This window comes from Euwallacea fornicatus, chromosome 23 (genome assembly GCF_040115645.1).
Source record: "Euwallacea fornicatus isolate EFF26 chromosome 23, ASM4011564v1, whole genome shotgun sequence".
Classification (NCBI taxonomy): Eukaryota; Metazoa; Arthropoda; class Insecta; order Coleoptera; family Curculionidae; genus Euwallacea; species Euwallacea fornicatus.
The window spans coordinates 1374186-1399722 of NC_089563.1; the positions used below are offsets into that span (position 1 = coordinate 1374186).

Sequence of the window (25537 nt, forward strand, 5' to 3'; positions counted from 1 at the left end):
AATATATAGGACAATTTTGTGAACATGAGTTTCGACATTCTATATGAGACCTAAGGTAAAATACAGTTTTTTTCTGCAGACTTTTGCACTTCCTTTATTTTCGTGTTGATGCATACAAAAGTACCTAAATATGGAATAAAATGATTAAATGTTGTATTTCAGGTCATCTATGCAAAGCATACACAATATAAAAACAATATAGGAAGGCAGATTCTGAAAATATGTTATCTCTTGTCTTTGAAATGTGAGGAGCGTTCATATGATTTCTAATTAAACTACCCCGCAGACTACACAATTTTGAGAATCTGATGATTTAGTCGCTTAATTGCCATAACAATAAAAAAGTAATGGATGTGCGCGCACACTCATCAATTCTAAACTCGATCAATAAGCGAGTGCACTTGATAATGCACCCCGTGTCCACTGTTTAGTATGTAGTCAGAGGGTCCCTAGTTCTTCAAGCGACCTTTGAAAAAAATTTGTTGAAATATTTACCTAAAGAATACGCCTCCTAAAAGCAGACAAAACCAATATAAAAAATGCAACACCAAGTTCATTTTAGCTAAAGCTAGTGGAAAACAGTTGTTATCTAAAGCACATATAACTATATGAAGTCCGTGATCTTTATTATGAAAATATCCTTTCCTCTCATAGGCTATTCAAGGCTTTTATCATCTACCATTTACCCTTTTGAATATCTATCGTTGAATACATGACATGGAATATAGTTTTTTCGTTTTACTAAACGCTACTCTCGCTGCTGTGTTAATGTTTACTAGGTCTGTAGTAGACCACTTTCACTACTCAGAACATCCGAATAGGAATGGTGATTGAGTTGATGCACTTTAACAGGTTTCGTTATTTTAATTTGATTTTAAGTATTAATTTCAAGGGGTATATGTCTTTCGTTATAGGGCTTTGCTTCACTGTTGCCAGATCTAATTTAACCCTTTGGATCTAACATTGAATCTGTTTGGGTATTTTTGGTATCCGTTTGGATCTAATTGCCTGTTTGAATTTTCATGATTTTACATGTGTACATCTCAAATGCCATGGCATCTAATTATATTTCGATCGCCATTATCAATGCTTGCGGTAATCGTACTTTAATCGAGCCAAAGAGTTTATGTCACTTGTATGAGATGATTTATTGTATTTTCATTTTATATCCATCACGCGGGCGGTTTGGGGCTCTACAGAGCGCCTTATTATTTTCATTATTATTATTAAATAACCAATACATTGAAATAAAATACCAATAAAAGTATATTAACTTCAGTGATGTTCACATTCTTAATACAACATTAACGATTCCGACTGAAAGGGTAATTACGAATATAAAAATATTAACAAAAGTTACGGCCGTTAAGACTATTAAATACGAACTAAGTACACTCCAGTCTTGACTTTCACTCCGCAGACTCGCTCCTCCAATTTAAAACCTCCACCAAATTTACCTTTTATTATATTTTATGTATAATTATAAAGTAATATAAAAAAAAGCTGCTCTGTAGTCTAAAAATTGTATAATACACTAAAAGTTTATAAAGCGTAAAAGAAGTGATTTTGATTGGCAGCTTTCCTGTAAATGGCGCTTGGAACTGTAAACTTTCATTTTAACTCTAATAATAAAATGAATATAAAACCGCAAGCTGCTTTGAATAATTTACATTAAAACAATAATTGCAATCATATATAAAAAGACCTGCATTTGTAGATCATACATCAATTGACCCTTTGATGAATAATAAATAAAGTGGTTGGTCAAACTGAAGGCGTCCACAGTTAAATGCAGGATGAATTGTTCAGCTTTTTTTAAAGTTAAGTACGAACATAATACTAGGAAAATCCTCTCAAAAGCCAAGGCACTGAAACGAATAGAAAATACTGAACATACAGCTGGATATGGCAAAATGCGAAAGTATTGTCGAAATTGTAGACTTACTTTAAGGATGTGGTTAAACAAAATGAACTTAAATACAACTACCCCTCGGCAGGTATTGACACCGTATAAAAATACTCTCTTTAAAACGACTTTGTTCAAAATTTTACTTGAAATGCATGGGCGAATTTCCGAATACGGTCTGAATGGTTGTTCTAAAGTGATTGTCACTTAACTGTATCCTGGAAGTGCAATTAGATATCTCCCTAAACACCTGCATGGTTAGTTTCCGAATCCTCTTCTGCTAAGGCTAAAGGGGCGCGCAATAGCAGTTCACTAACCTGGATTTTTCTAGGCTGGAAGGAAATGGTGTTGATCAATTATTTCGTCAAGGCAAAGGGAATATAAATGCTGTTAGAAAGAAGTGAAGTGCATATTGTGAAGTTAAATTATATTGTGTGAGATACAAACTTTATAATAAATTTAACGTTGAGACTATAATGTGTCTTACGAATATAAAATATTCATGTAAACAAATGCACGTGCTTTGTTCAAGATAAGAGTATTGAACAGAACCGTAGTTAGCGTGCTTTTATACTAAAAAAGATTTTTAAACAAGTTCTGAGGATAATTGCTACTGGACTTTAGCCATGTCTAGTGGATTTTAAAATTGATGCAGTCCTGTACAATATTAAACAATCACAAAATTTAGTTTACATTTGACTATGCGCGCCCAATAAATACTCTCCATTTAAAATGAAACAACCCTGTGAAATGCCGTCGCACTTGTGGAAGATCGATCCTTCAGATAACACGATCGATTAATTAGCAACGACCAAACTAACGATCACGCATTTGATTTGTTTACATGGATATTTTATATTCATAAGACATATTATAGGTGAGGCCTCAACAAAAACTGAAAAGAAGAAAAAGTTTCAGTAGAAATCTGATTTCAGTGTTCTATTGAAATCCTACAAGGAAAAAATATGTACAAGATAAACTGGGTCAATGATCAATGCGTTGTTCCAAGATCATGTGTATGGTGTGTTGCTTATATTGAATAGGTCATTTATTAAATTACTGACTTTGTTTACACTGTTCATGGTCATCTAAATTGATAGAGAAAATTAGGCACGTTAAAGTGTTCTTAACTTGCTAGCTTTCCTCTTTGGTACCACGGTAACGACAAAAATAATTTTTCTACAAATCTCGATACTTAATTATTTTGATAGAAGTTACCTTGATCTTGGAATTCATTATATGGATTTTTATTTAACAAGAAATAAATATCTCCACTGTAAGTGGGACTTCAAGTAATTAATATTTGAGAATAGCGTGATTGAGCCAATTTAATAAAATTCAAAAAGACGTTAGTACTAAGTGTTTATATCAACATATAATAGTGAGTTAAACGCGTTTTATGCCTTACCAAAATCCAGCACCACGCAGTAAAATCACTGGGATTATACAAAGTTAGCTAGTTCACTGTGCGTCTTCTATAACTAATTTTCTAGCAAGAATTTAATAAAATTCTAAATACAAAATTTACACGAATTAAAGAGAAGTCCGTTTTATAAATATTTTCAATATATAAGATGAGTTAACTATGTAGCAAAATATTTTTAATCGGACACCCTGTATATTCAAAAATAGCTTTAGAAAGTGTGTCTGTACCTTGTAAAAATGTTGTATTTAAGATATGAGCTAAGAAAGAAGCACTCTAAAGTAGCCAACCCTATATGTAAAATTAAAAAATTAATAAAATGATTATGATGTGTAACGTACGGATAATTATGACGTGTAAATAAAAGAATTGTAAATAATTATCCTCCGCTAATTTGACGAAAATGACTAGATCATGAACACTTATAAAAGTTTAATGCAAAAATAATTTATAACCACAAATGATTATACTGCAGCTCCACCACATGGGCAAACAAATTTCCCTGAATGCCATATTTCCAAAGGTGGTAAAAGTTCTAATAGGATCTGAAATTCTTTAAGCAAAAGCTTTGTTAGAAGATAAAATAATTAGGAATTTGTCGTTAAAATGCAGGCACGAAAATATAAATCGTTCTCTAACCTCCAAATATGGTCCGCCTCCGTTGGTGTGCCGATCTATGACTACAAATAAAGCAAGAACAAAATGAACAACACTTAAGCTGCTAAAACGAAACGCTATAGCTTCAATATACAGCAAAATAGCCAAGAAATTTTTATAGATGAATTCCAAATAACTTAATAATCTAATTTACATTAAAGAATAATTTAGAATCAAAGAACATTCTACATAAGCAACAAAATCAATAGAAAAGAACAAAAACAAAGCACAACGCTACTTACCGCCGTTTTCCTGCTCAGAGGTGACGGTTGTCGTCGTAACCGCGCTGTTGGACACCTCCTCTCCTTGAACATTACTAATACTACTACTACTAACAGTAGTTACGGTTTTCGTAACTTGTAAATTGGTTATCCTGCGAGTCAGTTCTTCGCCTAAAAGTGTGTTCCACGAAAAATTTCTTTTTAACATTACAAAATTGGAATGAAAATTTAGCTTATGGCGGCTGCTTTATGGGCAACAATGAGAGAAGAAAACATGTAGACTGCACACATAAAATCGTACCTGAGTCAAGATGATCCTTAACACTATCGATGGTGATATCACCCACGCTGCTTGACACGGTAACGTTGTGCGGAGTGTCGTTTCCATTTTCGGGTACTTCATCCACCTTTCAAGTTGAAAAATGTAATAATAAAATCAAGATTCTTTCAAAGAAAAAAAAAATTATTCAATATTTCATAACAGTGTATTGGGACACCTATAGACCATGTGTTATTTTCATGTTTAATGCAAAAGTTCTATAGTATAAAACTAAATTATTTCTACATGATAAAGCTCTTTATGGTCAAACTAGCCTGTTGTTAATCTACAAGCATTTGGAATGGTAGCTTTGTATTACTATTGGCGTTCCATAACAAAAATTTTATCGTAAATGCGGAAATTTAGAGCAATTGCTATAACGCATTAGGATCATTTTAAAATTTGAATTTATGTTTCTATTAAATCCAAAATTTGGCTTTTCAATGTTGGACCTGATTTTCTCAAAAGATCTGAAATTACCTAACTCACCTTCTCTAAAGTATTTGATTCGACCGTTCCATTTGCAAGAGGTGCTTCTTCTGCTTCAATTACGGTCTCCGATTCCGCGTCGTCGTTAGGAATAGGTAAATAGCATCTACGTATAAACAATATTACTACTTTACATGAAATAATAGAAAATATTTCAAAATGAGGAATTTGTTTTAAATGTGTTTTTCGCTCTAGTTACAAATTTCTATTCACAAGTTAATACTCAATTTATTTGTATACGACCTGCTTGTTCTGATTCGTTAACTGACGAAAGGGAAATTTTAATTGCTGAGAAAAATCACTTTTCGTAATTGAAAACTTTCACCAAACCAAAGGAAGATATCGGAAGTGAACTTACCTTGCCTGGGTAACTGCCGTCGCAGACAGAGATATCCTCTGCAATTCCGAGGATGAATGCAAATACAAAGCTTCCGCCGTTTTTGTAAACACTAGAGTCGAAATACCACTGAAATTTCCGTAAAATTCTTAATAATTAAACCCAACGCAACTTAAAAAAAAAGAAATTACGTGATGTCTTCTCGTTTAACGGCTGCGGCATTCAGTTGCCTTTTCAAGTCAGGAATACTGAGCACCACGCAGTCTCCTAAATTAGTCAAACATAGGAGATCCACCTCGAAATGTATGTGTATGACACCAGTGTTGTCGTCATGTAAACTACAGGAAAAGGTGGCGAATGACATACGCCTTACTCGAGCTCCTAAAATATCGCTTGATTAGAGAAAGAATGTATTTTTTTACTTATGAGGATGTACCTTCGTGTGCGGTCAACTTATATTTACAATAAGGCTTCAAAGATGGCAGCGTAAAAATTTTGAATTGTTCCTCGGAAGCGATTATAACCCTGTGAACTTGCGTAGTGTCGGGCAGAGGTGCCACGCCTTTTTCTACTTCCAGGGGTTCGGGCAGTGGCTTGTTGGATCCATCCAAGACAGCGATTCCTATTACAGGGGCCCTGAATGGTGGAATAACTATTTAAAATATCTCGTGTATTAGAATTAGATCTTATAATTTCAAAATGATAAAATTATCTTTAAAAAATTGTGATTAAAATCAAATGTTACATTTTACATAATGATTTCTACAGGATCTCCAATGAATTGAGTAGAAATGAACCACAGATCGCTTTTTTAAAAACATACTCAACAAGTAGGGATAAACTTAACTCATCCAGTATATCAAACCCTTTTCGGGAGGTAGACTTACGTTACCTGTGCTTTAACTGAATTTCTTTGGCTAAATGACACGCTACGTCATCTGTATCTCTCTTGGAAGCCGAGGGCACTATGATAGTAAACGCGTATACTGTCCCGTTATTCGTACCAGCCCAAAGAGTTGGAACTGTGTTTTGTACTGCAAACAAAATTTGATTAGTTATATGTCCTAACAGTTAACCGAATGGTACAACGCAGTCCCGGCTACAATTGAGTACGGTAACACACTTCTGTACCTGTACCAAAATGTGAACACTTACCGTTGATAAGGAAGGTTCTCGCGAAGTATAAACACCTTACAAACGAGCCCATGGTGTCTTCTACTGGTCGGGCCTCTATCTGCCTTTCCACAGGTTTGGCGTCTAGAGGATTGAAATCGCCTCCCTGCTCTGAAACTGGAGGTTTTCTGGCGGGTGGCGAAGTGACTGCTGGAGTCTTGATAATTGAAAATTTAAAACTTTTGTCGTTACGATTAGATTTACAGCTTACTTGTTTCTCGTCTTTGTTATGTCTGGTAGATCGTCCTTTTCTGAGCCGTCTAAATGATTCTCTCAGAGATTTTTTGAAGGACTTTCGGCGAGAAATTGGCGTATCGCCTTGGCCAGTGAGATCTGTCGAAAAAAAGTAGTAAAATGTGCTTAATTAAAGGATAGCCGCTCAAAGCTGGAGAACTTACATTGAGGAGTAATTATGTTAAAATGGAAGTAATTAATTCAATGTAATTCATAATAAAATAAAAGTTTAAACATTTTACTTTCAAAAGCATACTTTGATTTAATGTATCTAAATATTCTATGGAAAATTGTCACAACTAAAGTCACCGTGTTTTAAACATCAAAAATTTAATTCAAGTTCAAGTATATAATCAAGAAATCCAAAGATTAAACGCCGTAAACAAGCAGTTCCCGACAATATAATTATATTTAGTATTAGTAATGCTTTTCAATGCTTCCTGTTCCAAATCACGCTTTTCCACTTTTTTTCTGTGATGTGTCATAGGTCATGCTACTCTTTTATATACAGGGTGTCAATTTGAAAACTGTCCACCACTATTATCTCGAAATAAGCTAGATTTTTTTTATCGCCCGAACACGTTGATTGTGTCATCGAGAGGGAAGTTTTTATAAAGAATTAACTGCGTCTCTTTTAACCCTTTACCTCGGTGAGCAACCCTTTCAAATATATTAAATTGTAATAAATCTTTCAGTAGGTCCATCTAGAGGTAGAATGATATTTATATATTTATTGAAAATGTTGAAGTTGTTGCCTGCATAATTCAGAAACGTATTATTAATAAAAATTACATATTTTACATTCTTCCACAATTTGGTGAAGAAAAAGTTTTCCCTGCAGAAGCACGACAAGATGCTTATAGGTACTCATAAGAGAATTAAATGTATTTAATACTATATATCACATATATTATTCAGCCTTCTAAATTATTAAATTTTAACAGACTGAGACAAAATTTTAAGGTTGGTAGTGGTTTTATCATTATTAAACATGTATATGAATTATGAACATGATGTTTTCGATACCATTCTCGAAAAACTTCAAACATATATTTTAAACAAGTTCTTTTTGTAACGGGAAATGTATTTTTTATTCTGTCAGGAAATGTTTGCATAATGAAACTGTTGCCTGAAATTCCCAACTTTTTTCCCATTTTATTAAATCTAGAAACATCACATGTATCGTTTCTAAGGCCGATCAGCTGTATCTTTACAAAGGGCAGGTTGTGCCAATATCACTTCGTAGATGAATCAATGTTGACGCGCCGATGAACAAAATGTTCGTAATGCACGCTGCATTAATAATCGAGATAATCGTGTTTTCTTTTGTTCTAAAGACTAGTAAAGTACGCCATTAATATATCCCCACGACCTCGTGAGCGAAAGTGGATGTTGCTGACGTAATTCTGGGTCTCAGTTGTGGTGCTCGGAGGTGAATTCTGATTATTATTTCTTGTGGCTTACAGTCAAGTTTTCTCAGGTCAATCAGAACGACGTAATTAAAATTTTAGTTGAAAGTCGAAATAATTTGCAATTTTGGCTCTTCTGAAAAGTACTTAGGACCATCTTTCGACAAGGCCAAAAAAAGCGATGTTGCATTATGATCTGTTTCGAATATTTTTATATTTTTCTGTATTCTCAACTGTGTGTTAAGTCCGAAACGTATCTGTGATTCTCATAAGAATTATGATTTCTAACATTAAAATCTTCCGCTGTTCTTTTTGCTTGCTCACCATAAATAAAAATAGTTTCATTTCTTTACGGAATTATGAATAATACCCTCTCTAAAATTACTCAGATTAACACATGAATCATCTTAATAAATTTTAATTAATTTGAATACCTATTAACATCGACCAATAAAACAGGTAAGTAAATAATATTTATCATGTAAGGTAATATTAAAGTTTATCACAATGACATTCCGTTAAAAACAAAAATAAACAATTTAAAAAAATTATATTTCACATACAGTGGCGAAAAAAGTTTTCGTACAAGCAACAAAAGTCGCTTCAACTGTCACGAGCTATGGGAATTTGAGATGAAAAGTAAAATGTAACTTAAGTATATATTACCTTCAATTGAGCAGGTAAATAATTATAAAATAATATTAAGTAATAAGTGAACCAGTGTCAAGTCTATTAACAATATTTAAATAAAAGTGAATTTAGCAATGGAAAAAAGTTTACATGCAATAACAATTTTAGTTATGAGTTGGACCTCCTTTTAATTTGATAACTTTCTTTAACGTATTTGCTATTGAAGGGACTAATTTAGCTGTTTCCTCCTAAGACATTTTTGAACCATTCTTCTTGTATTTTTTTTTAAACGCAAAGTTTGAAATTATTTGATGTTTTCTAATTCTTCGATCCAATACCTTCCACAAATGCTCGATAGGCGGGATAAGGAGTATTATACAGCAACCATTCTTTAGCAATATTTGCGGTATATTTGGGATCATTATCGTATTGATAAATATATTGAATAAGTTCAAGTTTTTGATTGAATGTTTTAATTTTCTCTTTAAAGTGTCCAAAAACACAAAATGGTCCATCTTAGAGTCAATAAATTTTAATTCTCCTACTCCATATATTAACACGAACCCCCATACCATAACATCTCCACCACCGTGCTTTCAGTAGATATTAAATGCTTTCGATTCATCTCGGTATTGGGTTTTCTCCACACAATTCGTCTTCCATGTGAACTCCAAATGTAAAATTTACTTTCGTTAGCCCAGATAACTTGTTCCCAAAACTCCAAAAGCTTACTAACATGAATTTTGGTAAACAGCAACCTCTTTGTCTGAATCATTTTAGGAACAAAAGGCTTCCTTTGAGCAACATAACTCTCCATATCCATTGTTTTTTTAACAAATTCTAAACAATTTTGGAATAAATGGTTTTATGAAATTGTTGTTCAATCATTGCAACTAGCTTAGGAATTCTAACTTTAGGATCTTCTTTAAGAGTTTTTAACACATACCATTCTTCTCTCTAATTTAACCATTTGGAACGGCTAGATCTTGATTTTACTGATAAATTTCCTCTTTCTTTGTAATTTTGAATTACTCTTTGTACCAATGAACGTCTTTTACCAACAATTTTACTCACTTGCCATAGTGTTTTTCCCTTTTTCCATAGTTTTATCATAACTTCACTCAATTTAATTGCAATTTGCTTTTTCTTAGGACTCGTGTTGGAACCTTCTGCTAAACCTAAGCAAAAAGTACTGAAAATAAACAATCAACTTGTTTCACCTTGTCTCCGCGGGTTACTTGATCGGAAATAATCTAATTTCTTCGATGTATGTATACTTTTCTCCTTGTGTTAATGATGTATTATCAGTTTTATTTCAATAAATTGTTGTTATATTTAACATGTACAGTAAATTTGTATTGAGATTAATCTATTCAATTACAATAATCACTTTGTTTCAATATTTTCATTTGTTGGCAAATTTTCTCGAAAAATTTTTGATTTTACAGGAACTTTGTTGCTTGTACACAGCCTTTTTTTCGCCACTGTAAATTTTTCTTTTTGAAGACAAAGGATATTTGAGATTAATAAAGATTTGCTTTTATGATTAATAATTTTGTTATGGCCTTCTTGACAAACAATAAATCAAGATTAGTACATTGGTTATTACAACAATTTTCAAATCTTAAGACATGTTTGAATAAAAAAATTATAGTTTTAACGCTAGCAAATACTAATAGGAAAAATTATTTTAGAATAATCAAAGACACCTAACTTGATAACACAACAGTCATATGGAACATACTTGTTTCGACGTTTAATAGTCTAGTAAAATTTAACTAACCTGATAATAAATGCAATTTTGTAACTTGAACATGGAAACTTTATTGTAATTAAATAAAGCTCTTACCATTGGGGTTAAGCGTGCACTTAACAAGAACCGGCTTGTTTTTTAGATAGTCCAATAGCGCGAGGCCGTGAGCCGTACCTGCGGCCACTAGACCCCAATCTGCGTGCAACACTGCGGACGTAACAGCAGCAGGAGGGTGCAACTGAAGGAGAGTGGTGGCTTGGAAGCCCCTTGATTGACGGATATCACCTAAAAACAAATTAAATTACCGAAAATTAAACAAAAAATTATAACAAAACTTACCAGTTTTTGGAGCCAATTGATTGTGCCCTTTCCAGACAAATCCATCTCTGTCGCTCACAATATTCATAGGAACAATCTTGAGAGGACCGTCGAGGATTTCAGTGTCAAATTTGGAAACGATAACTTGACCAGCGGTTCCGGCAACCACTAGAGTACCCGACAAAGCGCACATTGCAACCTTAAGTTAGATAAAAATTTGCACTTATATGAAAAAATAAAGTGTGGTTGATATTTTACCCTCTTAATGGCTAATCTAGGATCATCTGAATATGGATCAAACACTCCAGTTTTTCTGAAAGGTGGCCATTCTTCCTCATTTTCCTCCGCGTCTTGGTTAGCAGGCACTTCTACACGCAAACACGACAATTAACATAGATTATCAATCATTGCTGTAACAAAAATACCGTCTAACTCCTCTCCGGTAAAAAATTGAGCGGTGCCAAACTTGTAAATCGGCGTTAAGGTAACTCCGCCAGCATCCCAAAATCTCACGGTACCATCTTCGTGGCCGGTTAACAGGAGTTCCCTTTTAGGCTGGGTGCCTTCAAATTTAGAACCAATATTGTTATTAAATTTTTGAAGATGGATGGAGAACAACCTTTTGAGCATAACAATTTTCCACCGTCGATAGGCCACGCCCTGTCCGAATACAGGTGACTAGATTGGGCCCTTCCAGCGTCTTTGAGGTATTCCCATAAAGATTGGGGAATATCTAGTAAAAAAAATGTCGAATAAAAAAGCAGACTTTTTTAAAATTTGGTCAGAACTAAATAATTCGTTTTGCATAATGTCGTCGTGATTTCATTAATCACAAGCGTGTTCTCATTTTCTTCCTTTTTTACGTGAATTCATGGCGGTCAACTAATTTAAGAATACTTGTTTGAACTACTGATATTAAATCCATTGCACATTTTCTATTACATAGTCCAGTTATTTACCTGATACGTATTGGCTGCAAGTTACGGCCGACGAATGTAAAGCGACCAAATAAGGCAAATTCATCATCTTCCAGCCTTTGCTGAGCAAATCTATGGCGACTAATTCCTCTTCCGCTAGGACAATCAGAGCCTCCGGTTGCCCTCGAGTGGAGATACCATTGGTTAAGGGCGTTTCTACCGTTTCTTGTCCTTCAGGCTCGTCGCTGACCTCGTCTTCCGTCCGTGAATCAATGACTACGAAGTCGATCACCTTAAATTATTGGTGTGTTTTCATTAGTGAGTAACAATTAAAAGGTTAACTTGAAGGAGTTGAAACATAAAAAGTGCGTAGGGTGAGTTAGGCAAAAGACGAATTCTAGAATTAAATTCTAGTAATAACATATTTAAATAAAATCAATTTCCTCAAATAAAACTGCTTTTTAAATGTAGCCCTGCTGTTAACTCTATTGAAATCCCATTATCTGCAGAAATAGCACATTTTGTAATATTTTTCCTTCTAAATATAAAAATTTCGCGTCTTTTACACAAAAAAAATGTAGTTGTAACATTGGATGTTTTTAAGATAGGATAATAATTAACAATGAAAACAGTCATAAATTATTACCGTTACAGAGTAGGAAATCTTGTGATAAATATTCATATACGTGTATATAAGTAGTAATTTTTAGATGGTTTGAGTAAAAAAACTTCAATTGTGTTATTGGTCACAGAATAATTATTTATATCATAAAGTAATCATGAAATTAGCTTAGGAAATGTTCAAAGTCAAAATAAAATTATCTGATAATCCAACGTTGATTTTTCTACATAGTACGATATCTAATAAAATTTTTATCGTGACCTATACAACGTAAAATTCATTGAAGGAGCTTTAAGTACAGATTTCCGTAAGACTATCAAATTTAACTGTAAACTGACTGCCATAGAAACGTTAAAATAGAGCCTAGGTATTGGTTAAGGCTGATTGTGCTTGGTTTCTGTAGAAACTAAAAACAACCAGACATTGCAGTTAATTTCAATATGTGATGTAATCCAGTAACGTAGAACTTAGTAAAACTATGAAGGTGAACCTTGAAACAGCCCTCTTAGACTGCAAACTTTGTACAGAACCGTTTTTGCTTTTATTAACTTAGTACGCCAATGAAATGTACGCATTCTAATAACGTCAAATGTTTCCCATAATAACAAATGCACTTTTTGTTTATTATACCACTAGTGGTAAATATTTTTTAATATGTTAAGTATTTTAAGTACTTTTGTTCAAAATCGCCAAAAAATTTGAGCCACAAATTATTTTAAAATACCACAAGAACGAAATTCTTAAAGAAACAACTGCGTTCTCTACTTTTTCTTAAAAAAATATCCTTAAATTTAGGCACTGCCGTTGACATTTAGCGTTTTTATTAATCAAATTAATCAGCAGCATCAGTAATTCTGACCGTATCCTGAATTTCACATAATTTCCTGCTCTAAACATATTAAAATGAGCTGTAATGCGCATATAAAATAACACCATCTTGAGAATGATGAGGGCTTAAGCAATATAAGTTGTCAGCCTAATTGGTTATATACTCACATCTAGATGATATAAACCCTGCAGTAAAAATATTTTTTAGTCAATGCTCATAAAACCTCATGCTAAACACTTCTAAACGACTACAAAATTCGAAAAAATTTGATAAAACAATCATGCAAGTTTACCAAAAGGTATGAGGTGTTTCACAATTGTTGAAATCCTCAAAATCGCTCAATTTTATTATATTAAAATTTGTGAATGAGAAATTTTGCGGGACTGTTTAATTTATGTAACAACTCATACGTGAAACGGAATCAAAATAAAACCGAAAACTCTATTAAGTGTACCTTATTGCCGAATTGTTCTTCTTCGCTATCGGTATCGTTTTTTGCAGTACCGATCTGTCATAAAAAGAATCTCATTTGGAGGTGACGTCTTTAAAGCAAAATACAGCAAATAATTCATAATAATGGAAATTCTTAATACTTTCAGGTATGGGTTTTTTTGGGGGAAAACACAATTTGAAAAATACAAAAACTCATCGTCATAACACGTCATAACACTAAGATACTAAGATCAAAATATCTATATAAATATAGACAAATTGACACAATTTTATGATTAACTGTGGATCTTGAATTATTAGTAAGTCAACCTAAATACTAAAACACTTACTTTGCTGGTAAAATCAAACGCCACATGGTTTTCGTTTCCATCCCCATGTATCACCGATACCGAGAATTTATCACCATAATTCGCCCGGGGCAACCCCCCAGAAAACACCAGCAACTGTTCTCCATTCAATTCCTTTGAGATAATCTTAGGAATTGCCTTGCAAGCATACGGTCCGTAAGTCGTGATGGGTTCCCCACAGGGCTTCTCCGACTGCGTTACATCCCATTCCATGTAACTTCCTATAAATAAAAAATCCCTACACTTTACTGCAATTGAGCACAGCTAAAGCTGAATTACCATCATTGTGTGAGGTGATGAAGTGCTGATCCCCTTTCCAGCAAACATTCTCCAGCTGCTGATTGGAAATAAAGGTCTTTACAGCAATGTTATCTGCACGGTTCCACAATACCATCAAACCTCTATTGTACCCAATAAGAATGTTGTTAGGTTGACCTGGCTGCTCCAGAATACACTCCACTGCTCCGGGATTTAGTTTGTAATCTTGAGGAACACTACAAGTTTCTCGGTTATTGGTATCATCACCTCGATTATATAGACCTACTTTTGCATTACTACGTCCTGATAAATAATATCAGGAGTCATGGTAAAGGTGCTAAGATCCAGCAAGTAGATATTGCCACCCTCGGTTCCGAGAAGCAAATATTTGCCGGCAGACTCCAGACATATGTTGCTGATTTTCTTTAATTTACCCTCAAGAGCTTGTGATTTTACTTCTACTAATGAACCGGAACTAACCTGAAAAATAGCAATATTTATGTAGAAACACTGATTTAGATTATTCAACAAAAATACTTTTTGTTTACAATGCCTGACGCAAAATTTTCAATTTTTAGAAAATTAAGATATCTATTAAAAACCGGTAGTGTTAAATTTTAAAAAAATCTGTCAATTTTAAAACAAGGCAAGAACGCAACTCATCTTTTAATTATTTTAAGATAATTATTGCCTTTGAATGACGCATTCTCTGGCACTGTTTGTTAGTGCCATATATTAGCTACCTTTTAAGTTAAGACAGGTTTGACGTTTAATTCTATGAAAACCAAAGACGTCTAGTCTCATCAAGCACATTAGTGAATATTCGTAAACAATTTTTATTCAATTTTAGTCGATAACTTGATTTAAGTTTGAAGGCCGCATTTTGTGCCATTTTTTTAGGCACTATGAATTTTAAATATATTATAAATTTGCAGAACTTTACAGTTTGATTCTCTAAGAATTAGCAACATGACAGTGCAAAGTAATGCAGACCTCTCTTGACAACATCATGGATAAATAATCATGCTATCAACTCTTATTTTATCACTTTAAAACAATTTATTATCCCCTTTTTACACCAATGAAATTTAATACTTTCTGTATATTTAATTCTCAACTTTATGAAGTATTACTAGATGAATTAAAGCCTTTAAAAAAATAATAAAACATTGACTATTGTTATTACTTCCAACTTGATACATACCTCCCATAAATGCAACGAATTGTCGTCCTGCAAACTGACAACTTTGCCTTTGCTGGGCAGAAACAATACCTTAGCGACTGGTATTGGGTTTTGGTGCTGTCCGTAAAACTCCACTCCTGGTTTGCCAAGCACCTTGATGGCTCCTGTGGAGGTTCCAATGCAGATAAGTCGAAGAGAGGGATCCCAGCCCAGGGCTGATGGTTTGTGGGGGAAACCATGTTGGAGGGTCTGCAAGAAAGTTTTGATTAATATTGTGAAGATGAAAGGAAGACTGTTTACAAAGATAATGCATTCTTTTTAGATAGTCTCATATTCAATAATTGAATATGATTATTGTCTTATATCCGCTTTGCCAGTTCACCCTAAATAGGTCTACAAATGATAGGGATTATTAGGATTTCTTTCGAGACATGGTTTGAAATGCGTAATTTTCTGACGCGAAGAACTTTCAGAATTATTAAGGAATTTTCACTTTTTCGAATAAAATAAAGAAATTTCAGAATAATTATGAAATCATATAAGTTTTTTTCTAGTTTTGATATGTTGCAAGATTATTGAAGTATTATAGAAATTTTCCTCATCAGGCTTAAACAGTCCTTATCCTTATCTTCGAACATCGAAAACGTCCTTTTCTTAATTCACACACTTAATAGATGCCCGATTAAGTAGCGGAATTGTGTATTTTACTATGACTCATCGGTTGAATATCTGTGTCAAAGTGATTATCGATTAACTGAAGTTTTTTTTCAAATATTTTATACTTAAAAGTTCAATCCTGTCCTCACTACACAGGTGGACACCATAAAACTTCAGAAATAAGAGAAATAAAGGCAACGATCACACCTTTGCTTGCTTATCGTCATACCCCTACCGATATCATCAAAATTGAGGTTTATATTTTTATATGTAACAAATCAACTTATCTAAAACAAATAACTTTGTGCAACACCAACGATAAGGCAACACATTACTGGGTAACCTAACAAATATAGCATATATTTATCATAGTGAACTCAGGTGAACATTGGGTAATTTAATCGCATTAATCGGGGCACAACCAGAAAAATGCCGCATGTCACGTGATCAATACTACCATGACCAATATGGGTAATAATAGTAGATAACGGAGATCAATTTTTCTTTACAGCCTTGAAATTAATACCTCTGAACACACATATAACTAATAAAGTTTACGCGAAATGTAAAATACGTAATGCTATATGTATGAAACATTACTATGAATGTGTCTTATCTGAAGGAGCGCTTAACGTTCGTTCGTTTATTCGTTATTAATGTCAATAAATAATTACAAAGGTTAGTAACTTCCTATTTTGAGGCCCTAAATTGGGCATTCATTTATCAGCTATAACTAGATTATATGATTGCATGAATTTTTTTTTATGAATTCAAGGAATTTATTATTACAAGAGATATTTGAGATTACTTTAGATAAGTTTCCCTTTCGCAAAATTCTCATTTAAGAGATTCATAAAACCAAAAAGCTGATTTTTCTAAGAAACTCGCTTTAGAGATTTTTAATCGCTTAAAATAGACGTACGGATTAAAATTCTTAAAATTTAAATATCACAACAAACAAAATGACAAAAATTTGTTTAATGAATAAATAATTTTACTAATAATTCCAAGTAACATACGTACAGTAAGAATTAATTATTAAGGTGTAACATTGAACGCTTCATTTTGAATGAATCATGCTCCAACATTACGTACTGTTGAAGGAATTATTGTTAATTTCTGTTTATTCTAATAGTTTGTTTTCACTTTTATTGAAACAAGGTCTACTCCAGGCTGAACTCGAAAGTAAAGAGAACATCGACCTGTTTAGCATAGTTGACTGGCAGTTCCGTGCTCCATTAGATACGGGTGAAATGAATTAAACCTACCAGAGTTGAATGTGATCTGGCGCCTCCAAAAGTTCCTCAAGATCCCTACTCTTGAACTATAAAGCGTAGGTGAACGGGTAAAATTACATACAAAAATATGGAACGTGATTCAAACTATATACAGGTTTGGCCACACATACACGCCCACATACTATGTTATGCAACTAAAGTATATTCACATCTTTGTACGCCTAGTTACGCGAAATGTCGGATTTCACTTCGTTGGTTCTGAGAAAAATCCGATTGTATGTTTCTTATGTATGTAGGTCTTGTTGCATGTATGGAGCCTTAACCAAATTAAAGAGAAAATTAAGCAAAATGAAACTCATAAACTTCCAGCATAGCGTTATTTTTCTACATTATAGTTTATGGTATAAAAACTGGACTAATATTGTTCGCACTCAACAAGTTCAGGGCCGACACTTTCACTTTAATGAAGGTTTATTATTATAGATTTAGAAAACTGTAGCTTTTAATCATGAACCCAAAAAATATCCATTAAAAACTGTATTTACTTAGAGCAACATATTGTTAGCGGGGGCTTGGAATATCGTCTTTCTGGTAGGTACTTCCTAAGATTTAATACACCATATGGAGACATTCGATATATGCATCCGATGGCAGTTATGACGCAGGGAAATCGCACTAATTAACACTTGAATCGACGTATCAAATAGGCACTGTTCAAGCCCATGTGGTATTAGACCAAGTCATTCAAGCTTTCTTAGAGGAAGAAGTAGTACCATAATACCCCAAATAAGGTCCAAATCTTCAGAAAGGAATGTCATATGTTATGTGGTGGGTTGGTTAGACAGGTTGTAAATAAGTATCGATCCTTGTTACCTGAACTTGAGATAATTTCGTTATCAGTTGTACTAAACAGGTTGAAAGCTTTAGGGAAAAGAAAGTCAATAATAACACCGAAAATTCTAACTAAAAATATGAATCAGTAAATAATACCTCGTCTAAATCTAATCATAGGAACACCTAATTATGCGGGCAATTACTCGAAAGATAAACATCCTAAAACTAATGAGTAATTACATAAGTATCTAATTGTCTTCAATTGAAGATCGTCACATGATTCATTATAACCCTAATAAAAGGTAATTTAAAACATTGACCTTAATAGTAGCAGTAGTCATATGACCAATCGATTTTTGATCGCTGCAAAATTATATGAATCTAAAAAATTTTAATAGTGTAATTAGGAACTAGCACAACAAAGGCACTTACAAATACAATTCGATTAGATACTGGGCTGGAGAACAAAAGCAACGAAAGCAGGAAGATAATCTCTATCAAATCGGCCAAACGAGAGGCGGCATTCACGTCGCTTGCAAGAAAAAATTTTGAAGAACCGTTAAAGCACGAGGTTACTCATAGATACAAAGAGGAGTGTACTAGTTGGTATTCTTGGCCTGCCGCTGTTTATGAAACGGAACGTTGTAGGTAGATAGATTGTTTCGCCCCAGGATATTTCGGTTCGAAATTAATCTTTGTTAAAGTCCAGATATGAGGCAAAAATTTAAATTACTAGTGATAGAGTTCTTACTGGACAAAACATACTTTCTCTATATGCTAATTATTATATGAATTTATACCATTTTTGATTTTTCCTAATGATTGCTGTGAAGTATATCACAATTCTATCGGGAACTGTAGTAAGAATGACAAGAAAATAACGGGAACTATGTCGTAATGTAGTAACTGCAATTTACCCACGCTAATTACCTTGCCTTCGATGTTAAAAAATAATTAAGACATACGCGTTTCCTTACATGGAGGTAATACCATTATAAACAGGCTTAAACGCATTTCCGGAATTTGTATTCGCTTTTTGTTAGTGACAGATCAATTTTTAAATTTCTGGTATATGGTTCTGAATCACATTTTGAACAATGGAATTGAAGGTTACACGTTTTTTAGTTATATCAAAAACCTACATATAGTCTATGTATATGAATCTTAAGAATCCTTCCATTTTCTAAACAGGGTCACAGTTAATGAAGCAGTCAGCTGTGAACTATGAGGAACTAACATGAATTTGCATACTTAAACTGGATAAGAAGAAACAATACCATTATTCTAACTTTACTGTGTGTGATGCCTGTTATAAATCTATTTTATGAGTCAATTTTATCAAATTTATTGGAAAATAAAGTTTATCTTTCAGACTTTTGAATAAATATTGGATCCACTCATTTTCTTATATATTGACACAATATAGCCTGCTCAAATGAACTTTTCCCCAGGCTTATTTTAGACTTAGAAGTGGTATTCTAGGTCTAAAATAAGCTTAAAGACAACTAAGCACATTGTACACTTAAAATGTAAAACTTAAATTTATTTTGTTAAAAGCTCAGTCCAGAAATGAGTAGTTTACTCTCTTAAAACAATGATTGCCTTTGGGTTAAATTGCTTCACTTACATGCAATCTAATAATTAATTTCAATAAAATTAGATATCTCAATAAAAATTATCCAGATATGCCAGACATTACCACAACTAACTAACAAATTATATATTTTTTATGTGTTAAAAATTTTTATAATAGCAAAGTAAAATAAAGATATTTAAAATACAGAAAACTTATCAAAGATCAGTTTGAATTATTTTAAAATTTTATAGCACTTTAAATATTTCTTTATGAAAGTAAAATTATAGGGTCAAAAACTATTAGATTTTTGACCCATGTAAAGGGTTGTTAATTGCTTGTCAGTAAACACAGAACAAAAAATGGCTATTTGGTAATGAAGATGTGACAAAAACTCTAATATTCACATGTTTTCTTCAAACGAATATTTGATAAAAGTTGTGACTGAGTGGATACTGAGATGGAGAATTAATTCTGCATTTCTATTAACAACATATTATGATAATTCAAAATAGTTTTAAAAAATCACACTGAATTATTGGGAAAGGATAAAAACAATGTAGGATCCTAGAAAAATTAAAGCAAACTCTATACTCACTCCCTATTAATAAATAAACAAATAAATACTGAGTGATTTTGCCTTTAATTGTGTATGGTTTCATTCCCTGATGTTTCACTATGAACTGTTGAACAAAAGTTCAAATTGTTACAATGCCCAATTTCATGGATATTAAAAAAATGTTACCTATTATAATAAATGATTTGCACATTGACTGAAATTGCCCACCACTGTTTTATAACTCTAACAATAGAGGTTTGAGATAAAATGCTATGACCTGATTAGTACAATAGCAATAAGTAAATGCTTAGCTTAATAGTGTGTAAATTTTCTTATAGACTTTGGTAATTCTTGAATTGATCAGTATTGTGAGGAGCTTTGAAAAATATCTTATGAACTAGATGATTTTCATTTTTTCATTAGCTGAACCACATTAATTTAATTTATGATTTAACAGTATACACATATACTTATTATTGGTTATAGTAAGTATTCTGAATAGTGTTGCATATCAAATTTCTCAATCAGTACTTATTAATATGTCTCATGTAGAATGAGTAAACTACATAAAATGCCTAATATCATAGCATTGGTAGATCCACTTGTTAAGCCAACCATTATAAGCTTAGTGAGTGAGCAATGTGTATTTTGATAAGATATTGAATGAAAGATAAAATTTTTATTTATAAGTTTTACCTACATAGCAATTAGAAGGTTATTTTAATGAGGAATTAAGGTTTTGCCTGTAAATTAAACTTAGGTTTTAAATAGCTTACCCTTCTGTAACAAAAGAGCTCCTTGTGAATTTTATGCCTCTCTGCTGTCTGATGAGGCTTTCCTTTGATAAATTTGAACATATTGCTGGTTCCTAGAGCAAAAATTAACTTAATTAATACCGGAAATGAATTCTAAACAAGGTAATTAACCTAAAAATGTATAAACAAATAATTAAAATCTAAACAATAATTTCTGACAATGACACCATAACCTAAACAAAAAATAAAATATGTACTTGTCAAACAAACCCCCCCCCCCCCCCCCGTTGTGTTGGTCAGTCGGCCAACGCCTCCTTCACACAAATCAAAGATTTTTCTGCTCAAACCGCCCTACAGTTATTTTCGTATTAAGTCGAGAAATTACCTTAGCCGATTTATCCAAAAACGGTCAGTGGACGGATTAGAAACATAAATAAACTCACAAAACACCGAACTTGGGTAGTTAAAGCGAGCTCTGTCCTCCGAAAACCATTTAACGAGTAGGAGCACTGTTTGGTCACTGACCGGCTTCGGCTTCACTTCACTACTTCACTTCACTTCACTTCTCACTTCTGTAAATGGTGATTGAATTTTGATGTTCGCTGTTTGCTCGTTGTGAAGTTTATGAAAGAACGCAGGAACGAGAATCATTTGAATGTCGCAGATCAACGAGCGTTTTCTTTTGATTGATGATTCGTTAGCGGTTGCTGTAAGCGCTCTGCGCTGTTCCTCTAATCACTCCAGCTGCTCTACTCATTTTGCCCCTGTCCTATGTTTCGAGTATTATTTTATAAGAATGAGAACTATGGGATATATCTAATTACGGAATAATCAATTTCTGAAAATTGTGAATAAATTACAAATCTCACAACTTAAAACAACATATAAATGTAAATGAAAAAATGTGTTCTAATTACACTCTCGAGCTGACCTTATTTCTGACTAGATATTTACAGTGCTGGCGTCGCCAGAATGCTCGGTTTAAATATTTAAATTCGTTCGTGAATTGAAAATCTTCTTAAGTAACTTTTGATCAGATTATATTGTATTGAAAAAATATATGTATAATTAGAGAAATAGTGGTAATTAGAGTTTCTATATAGATCGAAAAGAGTTTGAAGTTTATTTTTTATAATCACCTCATATAATATCATTTTCAACTGATACGAATCTAACGAATTGTAGCATACTCAATGACGTTTTTGACACAATTGCCTTCTTTAGTTGAAGTTTTGATACTCAACTGTAGTGGACACAGACAAACGGTGAAAGGCGAACAGCTGTTTTGAATTTAAATTTTGGTTAGTTTGGTAAATAAACAAGCTTAAAGGTATTAAGCAAATATTTCCCTTGTATTAATAAATCTTAATTAATATACAACATGTTGAAACCTAAAGTTTTGACACAGGTTTTAAGCCAAGCAAACACAGGCGGAGTGGAAAACACATTGTAAGTATAGTTATTAAATTGAAAGCTCCTTGAATTTGGTTCCCTTGCCTAGTACCTAGTTAGACTAGTAACTACCTCAGAATTGAATTATTAATTTTCATTCTCGGTGGGACTATTGTAAAGCTTCTGAACATTTATTAGGTCTCCTGAGCTTCTACCTAATAAATATCAAAGAATAAGGAGAAGCATACACTCGAAAGTTTAGCATAATGCTTTTAAAGTAGCAACCCAAAATGGAAGTCACTTTAAAGCTCATTTCATTAATTGGTTAAGCCAGTATTAGCCATTCTATTTAAAAAAGTCTAACAATTTTAGTTTATTACTAATAAAAACTGTTTTACATGCATGTCCAAAATATTTCCCCCTTCCAGAAATGCCTTGCAGAATAGTGTATTAAACTTGATTCAGAGCCAACTAATCAAAGTTGTGCTACTAATTTAAAAACTTTCAAAGGGTCAGGAAACAGATATTTGCAGTTTGCCACTTTAAAGCATTGAGTGCTGATATCTCCACATAAATAACTCTCTTTCAAAATAATGTAGGCACATAAAATTAATTTATTGAGCTGTAGAAGCTTGTCTTGTAATATTTTCTTGAGCTTGAAACTACTCCTTAGATTGTGAAATTGACTCAAATCTAGGAAGAAAATATGTATGACTGCCCTGTGATTTTTTCAAGAACATATGAACAATACATCAAGTATTTAGAGAATATTTGAAACAAACATTTAGCATTTACAATAGACACACATGGTCCAAACCTACTATTTTCTGAAAGATTAACTGGTTTGTTATTATTACCCATTTTTATTACTTATATAGGTTGGTTAACCAAGAGGGTCTTTTGCTGGCCTACAGTGGATATGGGGATAACGATGCCAGAGTTACTGCTGCTATTGCTAGTAATATTTGGAACAAATATGAGAAAAATGGTATTTTATCCTATCATAAAAAATTGATGTATTACTTTAGTATTATCTTACAGGCAAAAACGCCTTAAGAGAATTCCAACCCCAAATAATCCTAATGGAATTCCAAGAGGGGCGCATCGCTATAACGCAAGTGGCGAACGTCTTATTGTGCTTATATGCTAAAAACACTGTTGGATTTGGAATGTTGAAGCAAAAAGCACAAGCATTGGCTGATTATTTAGAAGGGCCCTTAAAACAAGTCGCCACATCTTAGCATATTTATTACTAGATTTAGTCTATTGTCAAAAAAAAAATATATATATATGGGTAAGGTCAGATGTTATTTTATGGATACTGAAAAATTATTATATTATTCCATATGTTATGTTAAAGAGATAAGTTTGTAAATAAAATTGAAAGGTTGCTAAATATGTCTATTTTTGTAAGGTGTAACTAGAAACTTTCCACTAAACTCAAAAATTTCCCACATTCGGTGAATGCCAAAGAATTTCAAAAATAAACACTATTGAAGCTAAAATAAGCCCAAAAACTAAAGGCAAAAATGTCATGTAAAAATTTTTCAGTGTTAATTTTTTTACCACTTGTTCATTTTTGAATATGAATTTCCTTTTACCAAACTCATAATGCAGTCCCTGGTCACTCATCAACATCAAGACCTTATCAAATACTGGACGAAAAGGCGAATTTTTCCTTAAAAAATACGCTATTTTGCCCTTGCCCAAGGGCTCTTTAGATATGTGGTAGTACTTCGAGTAGAACGTCCCACCATGTGTGCGATTTAGTAATTGACGTTCGGCCCAAAAATCTGGTGCCATGTAAACCTTATCAAAGGATTGCAACGACCAGAGATTCTCCGCTACATCTATGTAGGACATATGCTTGTGTGGTGCTTTAACCGTATTAAGCATTTTCGTCCACTCTTCTTCTCCATATACTATCAAACCACTCTTCAATAAGTCATCTATTGTATCAATATCTTTTTCAAATTTGGGGGTTGTTAGGGCGGTTATAGCAGCTCCCTGGAAAGCCGATTCGAAGACGATAGAAAAAATGTACGCGCAAAGTAAAAGAATTTTCTTTCCATTCCATGAGCGAAGATTTTCAGGCAACTGTGTTTCCATTAAGACAAATGCGATTTTGAAACATATTATAAGACTCCACACGTATGAATCAAAAGAGTGGACTAAACTAACTATCATGGACCACTGCTTTGCTTTGGGCGCAATGCCTACGATGAAAGACTCCTTAACGGGATACGAGGAGTACATAATTAATTTCTCGACAAGCCAATGGGTCCCAAGAGAAATATCCAGCAGGTCATTAATTACTGCATCTTTTGAGTTTTGATAAAGCATTTTTACGTCTCCCTCAATTTTTGGATCCTCGAAATTGGCATTTAAATACTTTAAAAAGCAATTGAGCATATTGCATAGAAAGCCTTTAGTGCACTTTTTGTTTTGGTACTCTCCTTCTGAAGGGGTAGATATTACTACATTGATTTTGATTTTGTAGCCTTTCAAATTCTTAAGTTTGTCCGGGAATATTTGCACTGTTTCGGTGTTATTAAGTCGCGTTAACATGTCTTGAAAAGGGTCGTATGAATATGCCTCGTGCAAGTTGCTCTCAAACACAATAATGAAGTCTAAGACTTTCAAAAAGTTCCACAACATCCTGACCGAGTGATTAATGGATGTTTCAGAGATATTTGCATAACGGTCAAAAACCAAAAATTTTATTTTCACATAGCTGAACCAGACCTCTGGCTGCCGGAAAAATCTCTCAGTGACCATAATGAGATCTTCAAAATGTTCAATAAAAATTAAAGCATACTCGATTTTACAGCACTTTTGGCAGCTCTGCTCCATCAGTCCGTTGAACACTATTACAGGGTGTCCATGGGACAACTCTGAAAACCTGTTTAAGGTAAAAAAGTCAACCGCATCCGAGAAATGTGTATTTATCAAAGCAATTGAGTTTCTGTAGTTTGTGATTGTGAGATTTTGAGTTAGGAAATAGTTCTTTGTTGCGCTGGTCTGAGGTATTACAGGAATTTTCGAAGAGGC

At 33.2% G+C, this 25537-nt stretch overlaps 2 protein-coding genes across 4 annotated transcripts; one reads left to right on the forward strand and one right to left on the reverse strand.

Moving 5' to 3' along the window:
- Positions 1-1248: 1248 nt before the first annotated feature.
- l(2)gl (LLGL domain-containing protein l(2)gl) lies at positions 1249-21732 on the reverse strand. Of its 3 annotated transcripts, XM_066295593.1 has the most exons (24): positions 21480-21731; positions 21116-21207; positions 15500-15727; positions 14582-14775; positions 14317-14531; positions 14020-14258; positions 13692-13745; positions 11829-12078; positions 11489-11602; positions 11295-11432; positions 11128-11237; positions 10891-11068; positions 10648-10836; positions 6737-6858; positions 6508-6682; positions 6245-6386; positions 5789-5988; positions 5544-5733; positions 5374-5481; positions 5016-5121; positions 4509-4614; positions 4229-4378; positions 3969-4009; positions 1249-2238 (listed from the first exon to the last, which is right to left on the reverse strand). In XM_066295593.1, exons 2-24 carry the CDS (start codon positions 21194-21196, stop codon positions 2149-2151), a joined length of 3420 nt encoding a protein of 1139 aa, XP_066151690.1. In that variant the 5' UTR covers positions 21197-21207; positions 21480-21731; the 3' UTR covers positions 1249-2148. The 3 variants fall into 3 exon arrangements, with proteins under 3 accessions (XP_066151690.1, XP_066151689.1, XP_066151691.1); XM_066295592.1 differs by having other exon boundaries at positions 6508-6858; positions 11128-11234; positions 21480-21732; XM_066295594.1 differs by lacking the exon at positions 13692-13745.
- Positions 21733-22338: 606 nt separating this feature from the next.
- Positions 22339-23882, forward strand: Lamtor2 (Late endosomal/lysosomal adaptor, MAPK and MTOR activator 2). The gene is made up of 3 exons (XM_066295474.1): positions 22339-22543; positions 23365-23474; positions 23528-23882. Exons 1-3 carry the CDS (start codon positions 22476-22478, stop codon positions 23725-23727), a joined length of 378 nt encoding a protein of 125 aa, XP_066151571.1. The 5' UTR covers positions 22339-22475; the 3' UTR covers positions 23728-23882.
- Positions 23883-25537: the final 1655 nt, after the last annotated feature.